Raw genomic sequence first — 10294 nt, forward strand, 5'->3', positions numbered from 1 at the left:
ATGCCATCTTTTGCGTAAATATCATGACAGTGTGCTGTTTGGACTTGGGGTGCTCTTACAGTCTCAGACACGCTTTAGATCAGGGGTCTCAAACTCAAATGACCATGAGGACTAGTACATTGGCCCAGGGGTGGCACAACTGACCGCCCCCACTCCACCCCTTCCATGAGGCCCCACCTCTTCCCTGCCCCCATTCCAACCCCCAGGGGGTGCAGGAAAAGTGCAGGGTGTGGAAGGGAGCTCAAGGCAGGGGGCTGGGGTGCATCAGAGGGCTCAGGGCAGGGGGTTCAGCTGCAGGAGGCGTTTGGGGGGTGGGTCTGGCCCGGTGCACACCAGGGGTGGGGCGGGGCAAGGCAGGGCAGGCTCCTTGCCTGCCTGCCCGCCCTACCCCCATGTTGCTCCAGGAAGTGGCCAGGGGCTGGGGTGGGAGGCACAGGGGTCTGTGTGTTGCCCTGGCCACGCCTCCAGGCACTGCCCCCCGCAGCTCCCATTGGCCAGGAACGGGGAACTGCAGCCAATGGGAGCTTCAGGGGAGGTACCTGGAGGACTGGCCAGGGCAACACACAGACCAGTGTTCTGCCCTCCCAGGTCCTGGCTGCTTCCTAGAGTGGTGCGGGCTGGAGCTGTTGTAGGTAAATGCTGAGGGGGTGGGGGTGCTGCAGGGAGCTGGTAGGCCACAGAAAATAACCCCACGGGCTGCGTGTTTGAGACCCCTGCTTTAGATAAACACTGATCTCAAGCTTGACATGACAAACCAACCTTACCTATACATGTTGTTTAGTGACCAACTCTTAAATCATTTACCATGTTTAGTGTATATTTTCTCGTCAGTAGAATCTGGGTCAAGGAAGAATCTTGTCCTGTGGTGGTGTAGGTGTGGTATTTACAAACAGCATTACCAAAAAAAAAAAAAGCAGCTGTATATATAATAACCTTGTACATCATGAATCTTCCAATTGTCTACAAACTTAAGTATAATGCAGTAATTGTTCCATTTTCAGTGGGAACAGGAAGTGCGTTCATCCCATGGTTTTCAACTAAAAGGCTTCTAACATTTACAAAAGCTATGACCTTATTCCTTCCATTGCAGAACTTGCCACACCTTATAATTAAGCCTCTTGACTCATGCTTGTTTTAATGATTATTCTTCATAGTACACAAGGAGTTTAATCTACCCCCAAACGTTTAAACATATATTACAGTAGTACCCAAAGATCTGTCAGGATTGGGCTCTTGCTGTACAAATAAGGGAAGATGCATACCTGTCTTGAAAACAATCTAAAGAAAGTGAATAATGTGTATATATAAATCCTCTGCTCAACTTGCTTGGAAACTGGTTGCTCCCAAAGTAAGCGTCTTGCAAGCTGCTGTTGTCTGATTTCCACTCATGGCTCTAGTTCTGCAAGCATGGAGAAGCTAAGCAGTTTCTTTTACTCCCATTAGAACTTCATACAAAACTCTGCAGTGGCTTGACAGAAAAAAAAAAAATCTCTTGTCTGTTGGTTTACGATGTTTCACTTTCATTTACTTTTACTTGCACTGTTCCTTAGCTGCTTCTCTGGATAAACATCCATAAGTCCCAAGGTGGCTACCAATGAAAATACTGCCACCACTGTTAGTAATACCCTGAGGGCTTTAAACCAGCTGGGATAAGTAGGAAGAACAGCAAGGTCATAATGTAATGCTACCCCTAAACCAATTATCACCATGATTGCAGCTTGAGTGAGGTCATCTTTAAAAAGTATGGCAAACCAGGCTAATAAAGGGGGAACTATACTGTTCCCCAAGTTCATCCAATCCGGATTGGCTGGGCTATTTTCTGGGAGAGCAAATCCCCACCTGACTCCTCCTAGAAAAGAGACTATAGTGGCCCCATATGTAATTTGAGCAAATGCCAGCTCAGTGTAGTAGGTCTGTTGGATAGCCATTATCAGTGGCACTGAAACAAATGGAATCAACCCTGCAAGGCCCAGGTAAATGGCAGGCTTTGGTGAGTCCTTTAGTGACCTCATATCATGGCGCAGAAGCCCCAGTTGGGGTTCAGGTTCTTCTGGTTTCTTTTTCTTTAAGCAGCGGAGGGAGCAATGGAATCCCTGGGCCTTGGTTACACAGGCTGAGGCCTTGGTGAGGAGTTGAGATCTCAACGGACGGGAAAGAACTTTCTGCAGAGGGATACTGAGAGGAGAAGAACAAATTGTCTTATTCCTTCCATACTGTAGTAGTCTGTGAAGGGTCAACTTCTGGAGCTGCAATTACAAAACGTATTAGGAGTATCTGACAAGCACTTGTTAGCCTGGAGAGTTGATTAGTTATACCCTGCATAAAACTAAGCCTAGCTGTGGAAATCTACTGTCTTGTATGTTATTAGAAGGTTTATAACGATTTTTTTTCACCTTTACGTAAAGGGCACTGCTGGTTTTATAAGAAGTTGGCTGTTTCACTACATTCCAACACAAACAGTAGAAAGCATTACACAGAGGTTACAGAAATCGCTGCCTTCCTCCCCTGTTTCTGACATGGCAGTGACCTGTGAAGAGACTATCTGCGCTTGTGTTCTTTTTGCTGCTTTAGGGTGAATAAAGAAGGCCTGAAAAGTTTCCTCCAACTACTTTCCTTGCTTGTGTTTTTCACACTAGAAAGTCAAGCCCTCCTTAGAGTAGAAGTTTCTATGATGAGTAGGGAACAAGTGCAATGATATCATTACAGCCAACAGAACAGAGAGTAAGTGAAAGGGAAAAGGATTGTTAGTCACTTTAAAAATTTGTTTTGAAACACCTCAAGTTTAATTGACTAAGATTTTGGATAAAGAAAGTCTGTGTTAAAGATTAAACACCTTCACCTTAACAATTAAGATGCTAGAGCTCACAATAAACATCCCTGGGATTGCCCTGAGGCCCTCTTGCAAAAATTGACATTCCTGAAGTTGCTGAGGAAAAAGCACAATGCCTTTTTGCCTTCTTCATATTCAATCAAAAGAGAGCAGCTACAGAACTTTTAAAAAATACTTTGCAGATGGTGACCTGAGAGTGTGGAGACTGTATCATCACCATGATGTTAGGTTTCAGAGTAGCAGCTGTGTTAGTCTGTATCCGCAAAAAGAAAAGGAGGACTTGTGGCACCTTAGAGACTAACCAATTTATTTGAGAATAAGCTTTCGTGAGCTACAGCTCACTTAACTGGATGCATGCCTAATGTTATAACTGTTTCAGTGAAGAGGAATTTTGTGGTGCATATGTGATCCAGACTGTACACTTAAGTTCTGTCCATAGTTACACCCATGAAACCCCACTGATTTCAGCATGGTTATAGAGACAGAACTGAAGGGAGGATTTGGCTCTTTAATTTGGCACAGCAGCAGGCTTACTGATCAAGCTATGTGGCTGAGTTGCGGTTCGATGATGCCAGGCAAGAATCAGGGAAAAAATGGGTTTACAATTCTATACACTTTAAACATTAGAAAAGTTCCTTTGGAAAAAAATAAATATGATAAAATGAAACCTCAGTCTGTTGTAAACTGTGAGCCAACTGTGTTTTACACCCAAGATGCTTTGCCTCCTGTTTTGTTTTGTTTTGAAAGCTATTTCAGGATAAAGTAGATAACACATTAGAAACTTACTTTTAAAGGTATGTGGGAACAACATCGCTGTACAAGGTGAAACATATTTGCCTTAGCAGAAGGCCCTAAGGGATGAAGAAAAAATGTTAAGAGAATCAACTTAGTGACAGTCTATACTAGCTAGAATATCCAAGTTTAGAATATGTCTTAGTATAAGTTATGACAACAATTTGTTTTCCCTATTGCCCATTTTGTTTTATAAGTAAAAGGAAGCAGATCAGGACCATGCATCTTGGATTTTGTCATTGTACAGCTAATAACATGTTTATCTACTGTACTCCTATAACCAAATAATTATATTGAACTTTTACAGGGCATTTTGTTTTCAAGTCACTTTACAAGTTAAGGTCATTAACTTGTAATGCATTTTATTGCCAGATCAGGGCTTAACTATATCTCAAAGTGCCTATGAAGTAGGTAAATAGCTCCATTTTACAGATGGGGAAACTGACACAGTATACATGGTTTGCCAAGTCACCTTGATGGTAGAGTTGGAATTAAAATTCCATCTCCCAGCCCCAAATTGAATCCACTAATCCTACCAAAAAAAATTCCTCTAAAGGTTGGAAGTTTCTAGGTAATATTACCACTGTTCTTTAGAAGAGAAAAGAAAACCTAGAGAAGATTACTGTGATTACAAATACACATTTTAAATGGGTCCACTCTGCATTACAGAAGCATCTGGAAGCCCCAACCAAGTCTGGGGACCCCGTTGTAAAATGAAGAGTTTACAATCTAAATAACCAACCCAGCCAAAAGGAAGGATCATGGGGACTTGTGGGGGAGACTAAGTCATTTGCCCAGAGAGCGTCTGTGGCAGAGGTGGGAACTGAACCCGGGAACCCCCTGCTCTGCTGTAATTAACAAGACTAGGCACTGGTGGTCTGAGTGTCGCCAGGGGCCGCAGCCTGGATCAGTTCCCGGGCACTAGCTGCCGTGCGAGCGCCCCCACTCGTGCCCCCTCGCCCTGCAGAGAGTTCCAGGAAGTCAACCCCTACTCCCGAGGGGAGCCCAGCAGCCCGCCACCGCCTCCCAGGGATCACGCACTCACCCCCAAGGGAACGGCAAGGAGCACGGCCACCCCCAGCAGCAACCAGCTTCCCGAGCAGGGATGGGAAGGGCTGCAGCATCCGGCAGAAGGAGCAGGGCTTCCCGTGTGCGCCGGGCGTAGAGCCCCGGCCCCGACCGTGGGCCAGGCGCTCTGGTTCCGCCCCGGCCGCGCAAGAGCGAGGCCGGCTCCCCGGACTTTCTGTTCAAAGCGGGGGGGGGGGGGGGGGCTTGTCGTTTCAGTTCTCTGGCGTTACAAAAAGCTCCCCTTGCCCTGAGTTTTTCCACCGCTAAGAGGGTGGGAGCGACAGGGTTAAAAGGCATCAGTTCTAAAGGGAGGAGAATTTACCTTAAAACAACAACAACAATGTATCTCACTGATGGAAAAGGCCTGATTCCAGACAGGTTATGCTGAGCATCACTTAGGTAATGTAAGTATTTCCAGTGATTGCATGCAGGCCACCAGTACTGCCAAACCGTCAAAAAGTATGAGTCAGAAACCGCCCCCCCTCCCCCAAACAAACAAACAAACAAACAAAAACAAAACCCCAAGAGCCTGGATAAAGCATTTGCATGGGTGCAGGATCAGAGCCTGGACTGGTGTGGAGGGTGCTGCCCAAGCTGACACCCCAGTTCTCCACTCTCATTTATTTAACTGAAAACTGCAAGCGGTTCTGAGTAATCAGAATGCATTGAGCATTTAGTTCGCAAGCACCAGCTTTGCGGTGTAGCCACAGTAACAATTAGCACACATGCTTTACATGTTCACAGTGCTACCCAGACATTGACTAACTAAAAGGAGTACTTCATCCGATGAAGTGAGCTGTAGCTCACGAAAGCTTATGCTCAAATAAATTGGTTAGTCTCTAAGGTGCCACAAGTCCTCCTGTTCTTTTTGCGAATACAGACTAACACGGCTGTTACTCTGAAAATTGACTAACTAGTTAACTTATTTGAAAGATAAAGTCGGTGGGGTGGTATCTTTTATTGGACCAACTTCTGTTGGTGAGAGAGACAAACTTTCCAGCCACACCAAACTCTTCTTCAAGTTAATTTATTTGTGTGTCTTGTATTTATGCCTCTTTCAAGGCTGGCAATGGGAGCTGCCACCAATTGTGAGGTCACTTTTCTGTCTCTTTTTCTGCAACAGTTATGATGAATGTCTATTCCCTGCTGGGCCCGATCCCTCTCCCGTAGTTTCTGTGAAGGTCAGCTAAAGTTTGCAGAACAGGTGAGAGGTAAATAGCACTCAGCATTATTCCAGCAGCTGAGGAATCCTCCCTCTTGCCCTGCAGCTGCATTTTGCTGGAAGTGTCTCTGGGGCATAATTTCTCTGCTTCTGGGTTGACTGTAGAGCCATTGCGGTGCCTTCCCCAATTATTTCTACTACGTGTTACAGTGCTGCTGCCTCCCTGGCTCATTCAGGAAATCTCTGTTGAACAGGAAGGATTGGTTTGTACTCGAAGCCTCAGCCTGCCGGAGAGGAGGGGCAGATGCTGGCTTTCTAGGATTACAAAGTACTTTGCTCCCTTGCAGAGAGGCTGTGCCTTCCACTTTAAGGGGAAGGTGGCGGCCGCAGCAGGGCGGGGACTACAAATCCCAGCATGCACGGCGGCGGCGGCCCCCTCACAAAGGGTGAGGCAGGTGGCGCAGTGCATCCTGGAACTTGGAGTCTCGCGGGGGGGAGCAATCTGCTCGGCCCGTCCCCCAGCGTGACAGACACAAACAGAGCGGGCGCGCGAGCCGCCTGGAAAAGTTAGGGCGGGGCGGGGTGTCGAGGCAGCACGGGCGGGCGCGCGCACGGAGTGGCCGAGGGAGACACTGGAGAGAGCCGTATTCGAGCGAGCGAGCGAACGCGCGCGCGCCCGTCCGGAGAGCACGCGCCAGCCTCGCGCCGTAACGCCCACCCTCACCCCCGGGAGCGTCCCGCGTGGGAGCCCCCGCGCCGGGCCGAGCGAGGCGCGCGGCCAGAGCGCGCCAGGTGGGTGTGTCCCCCGCGCGCCAGCCCCTCCCCCTCCGGCCCCCGGCCGGGCAGGGCCGGGCAGCCATTTTGGGCAGAGCTTTGTTATGGTTGTGGGGCCGCGGGAGGCAGCGAGGGGGCCTGGCCGGTGAGTGCGGGGCCCCGCGGGGGACGGGCCTCTCCGTGAGGGCCCAGCCAGGGCTGCGGGTGGCAGCCAGCCCCGACACCGAACCGGGAACCGCCGGTCCGGTCCTGGGAGGCTCCCAGCGAGCCCGGCCTGTGCTGCGGGCTCGGGGCCCTGCTGCCTCAGCGCTGATGGGGCAGGGCTCGGGGCCGGCCGGGGGAGTAGGCTGGGGGGGCTCGGGGCCGGAGTGTGAGGAGCCGGGGGGGGTGGCGGGCTCGGCGCCGGAGGGCTCGGGGGAGTAGGCGGGGGGGGGGAGAGGCAGGGCTCGGGGCCGTACGGGGGAGTAGGCCGGGGGGGGGGGTCAGGGCTCGGGGCCGTACGGGGGAGTAGGCCGGGGGGGGGGTCAGGGCTCGGGGCCGTACGGGGGAGTAGGCCGGGGGGGGGGAGGGTCAGGGCTCGGGGCCGTACGGGGGAGTAGGCCGGGGGGGGGGGAGGGTCAGGGCTCGGGGGAGTAGGCCGGGGGGGGGAGAGGCAGGGCTCGGGGGAGTAGGCCGGGGGGGGCAGGGCTCGGGGCCGTACGGGGGAGTAGGCCGGGGGGGGGGCAGGGCTCGGGGGAGAGGCAGGGCTCGGGGCCGTACGGGGGAGTAGGCCGGGGGGGGGCAGGGCTCGGGGCCGTACGGGGGAGTAGGTCGGGGGGGGGCAGGGCTCGGGGGAGTAGGCCGGGGGGAGAGAGAGGCAGGGCTCGGGGCCATACGGGGGAGTAGGCCGGGGGGGGGGAGGGTCAGGGCTCGGGGGAGTAGGCCGGGGGGGGCAGGGCTCGGGGCCGTACGGGGGAGTAGGCCGGGGGGGGGCAGGGCTCGGGGGAGAGGCAGGGCTCGGGGCCGTACGGGGGAGTAGGCCGGGGGGGGGCAGGGCTCGGGGCCGTACGGGGGAGTAGGCCGGGAGGGGGGGGCAGGGCTCGGGGCCGTACGGGGGAGTAGGTCGGGGGGGGGCAGGGCTCGGGGGAGTAGGCCGGGGGGAGAGAGAGGCAGGGCTCGGGGCCATACGGGGGAGAAGGCCGGGGAGGGGGGAGGCAGGGCTCGGGGCCGTACGGGGGAGAAGGCCGGGGAGGGGGGAGGCAGGGCTCGGGGCCGTACGGGGGAGTAGGCCGGGGAGGGGGGAGGCAGGGCTCGGGGCCGTACGGGGGAGTAGGCCGGGGGGGGGGCAGGGCTCGGGGGAGTAGGCCGGGGGGGGGGGGAGAGGCAGGGTTCGGGGCCCTACGGGGGAGTAGGCCGGGGGGTGGGGGGGCAGGGTTCGGGGCCCTACGGGGGAGTAGGCCGGGGGGTGGGGGGGCAGGGTTCGGGGCCCTACGGGGGAGTAGGCCGGGGGGTGGGGGGGCAGGGTTCGGGGCCCTACGGGGGAGTAGGCCGGGGGGGGAGAGGCAGGGCTCGGGGCCCTACGGGGGAGTAGGCGGGGGGGGGAGAGGCAGGGCTCGGGGCCGTATGGGGGAGTAGGCCGGGGGGGGGGCAGGACTCGGGGCCAGAGTGTAAGGGGGGAGCTGTACGAGAGGGGGGACACCGTGGGCTTTTAGAAAGGCTGAGGGCGCAGCCAGGGAGACGGGGGTTCGGGGGAGGGGAACAGTATTGCAGTGGAGGCTCTTGGCCGGGGGATGGTAAGGGCAGGAATGGGATCTCTGGCCTGGGTTGTCCTGTGGGAGGTAGGAATTGTGGTGGCCGTCGGGGCTGTGGGCAAGCCCTGGGAAAGGACGGAGGGGCGAGGGGGGCTGGATAGTGAGTAGTTTGACGCTGTTTTCTCTTTCTTTTGAAAACACTATAAGTGTGAGCGTTTGGAGAGGGAGTGATCTGGGACAAGCAGGCTGTCTTATAGATTCTTGAAGAAATGACTGCTTGGGCAGAGGGAGGGCTAATTCTAGTGTAACAAGCAGCTCTCACTTGCAGGAGAGCGAAGTAGCTGTAGGAGCCTCCTTGTTTGATATAAGAAGATATGCAGTAACTCCCAACAAAGTTTTTGTTTACCTTTAAAGTTTCCAGCAGCCTCCTGGACTTGATGGTTTATATTCAGCAGGCAAAGTTTGCCTTTCATGTTTCTCTCACCATCAGGCACTCGGGGTTCCCTTGGTGCTATTTGAAGCCAGCAGAAATTAATATTGTTTCAAACATTGTCCTGTCATAAAATAGGTCAGTGCCTTTTTGTACACTCCCTGGATGGTTGCAATGTGAATAAAAATCTAAGTATAGAAAGGAAGTGTCAAGTCTAATGAAAACTGAAAACATTTTGCCATTATAATTTCCAGTTTAAAAGTGGTGTTTTGGTGTTTATTACACTAATCAACTTCAGTGAGAGACACTGATTATTGGTGCACATACCCAGTTCTCAGAGCTCAAACACCTGAAGCTCAGATGTGAGACTCAAAATGAGATATAATTGCAGTATAAAGCTATCTTTATCATAGCAAAGTCTCAGCATTTTAGTTGCTGTACATTAGAGAATACTAAGTTTCAGCTGGTTAGAAGTATAAATTTGGCTCTAAAATCACTAATGTAAAATTAGTGATGCAGAGAGAGGTGACTTTTTAAAAAAATTCGGAGTTAAAAATGAAACCTGTTGGCTAATAAGCCAGGTGAACTAAATTTTGATTTATAATTTTTGATGCTTTCTAGTTATTTCTGCTGTTTTACTAGGTTTTTTTATTAAATGCTTTTGTGGTTTTTGAAGAAGGAAAGTAGTATTCTAGTACTGATGTTACATATGCTTTGCTTTGTAAACTACTTTACTAGCAGGAAATGAGTTTGTATCGCAATTTCTAAAGGGACTACAGGGTGATATTTTATTGCAATTGTGTTTTTAATTATATTTACTACTTTAAAGTAAAACAGTGTGTGGATTTAAAAACAAGTTTTTTTCCAGCATCTACAAGATAGCAACTTCAGTTGCCTTTGGTTAGTCATTTTCCTCTAAATGTTGTAGAAAATATTTAATTTTCAGTGTGAATTTTGCGTGACTGTTCTTGTGGGATAAAGGCTGTAGGAAGATTAGAATATTAATGACTTTCACAGCAGGGATTGAAAAATGCCTTGTGTTGAAAGGTTATCATGATGTAACTAAAGTTTTTTAAACAAGTTTAAGATTCCTGCATGGATCTTCTTAAATGGGTTTTAAAAATGGCTTGTATTTACCTTAAATCTGAAAGGAAACTACTCAAACTAAGTTGACTATAAGCAGCTTTTAAACTGACTTAAGACTGTCCATACAGGCACTTGCATCAGTCTAAATCTGTTTTAAAATGACCATTAGTCACCTCAGTGCAAGTTTGTGTGTAGGCAAGTTCTAATGATCAAATAGTGATATAAGTGTAGTCTGAAATAAATTGTCAATTTCCTCAAACTCCTTTTTATATGAACATGGCGGTGTAGGTCCCCTCTCCCCAGTAAAGTTGCAGTTAACAAAATTATGCCAGCAATATTAAGTTTTCTAAAGACTAGTGAAGTTGGGAGTGAGAGCAAAAAGATGTGGGGAAACAATGCAAAAATATTTGAGATGAGAAGAC

The 10294-nt window shown here is 50.8% G+C and overlaps 1 protein-coding gene across 1 annotated transcript; it reads right to left on the reverse strand.

Annotated features, from left to right (window-relative positions):
• Positions 1–658: 658 nt before the first annotated feature.
• Positions 659–4770, reverse strand: TMEM69 (transmembrane protein 69). Its single transcript, XM_074961841.1, has 3 exons — positions 4668–4770; positions 3617–3681; positions 659–2246 (listed from the first exon to the last, which is right to left on the reverse strand). The coding sequence occupies exons 1-3, from the start codon at positions 4744–4746 to the stop codon at positions 1521–1523; spliced, it is 870 nt and encodes a 289-aa protein (XP_074817942.1). The 5' UTR covers positions 4747–4770; the 3' UTR covers positions 659–1520.
• Between the last annotated feature and the right edge of the window lie 5524 nt (positions 4771–10294).

The sequence above is a fragment of the Natator depressus genome, chromosome 8, assembly GCF_965152275.1.
Source record: "Natator depressus isolate rNatDep1 chromosome 8, rNatDep2.hap1, whole genome shotgun sequence".
NCBI classification, from domain to species: domain Eukaryota; kingdom Metazoa; phylum Chordata; order Testudines; family Cheloniidae; genus Natator; species Natator depressus.

Coding starts and splice junctions, on each gene's coding strand:
- TMEM69 (XM_074961841.1), bottom strand. CDS start 4,746: ATGCTGCAGCCCTTCCCATCCCTGCTCGGGAAGCTGGTTGCTGCTGGG. Junction 3,682..4,667: donor TCCTTGCCGTTCCCTTGGGG/GTGAGTGCGTGA, acceptor TTCATCCCTTAG/GGCCTTCTGCTAAGGCAAAT. Junction 2,247..3,616: donor GTTCCCACATACCTTTAAAA/GTAAGTTTCTAA, acceptor TTGTAATTGCAG/CTCCAGAAGTTGACCCTTCA.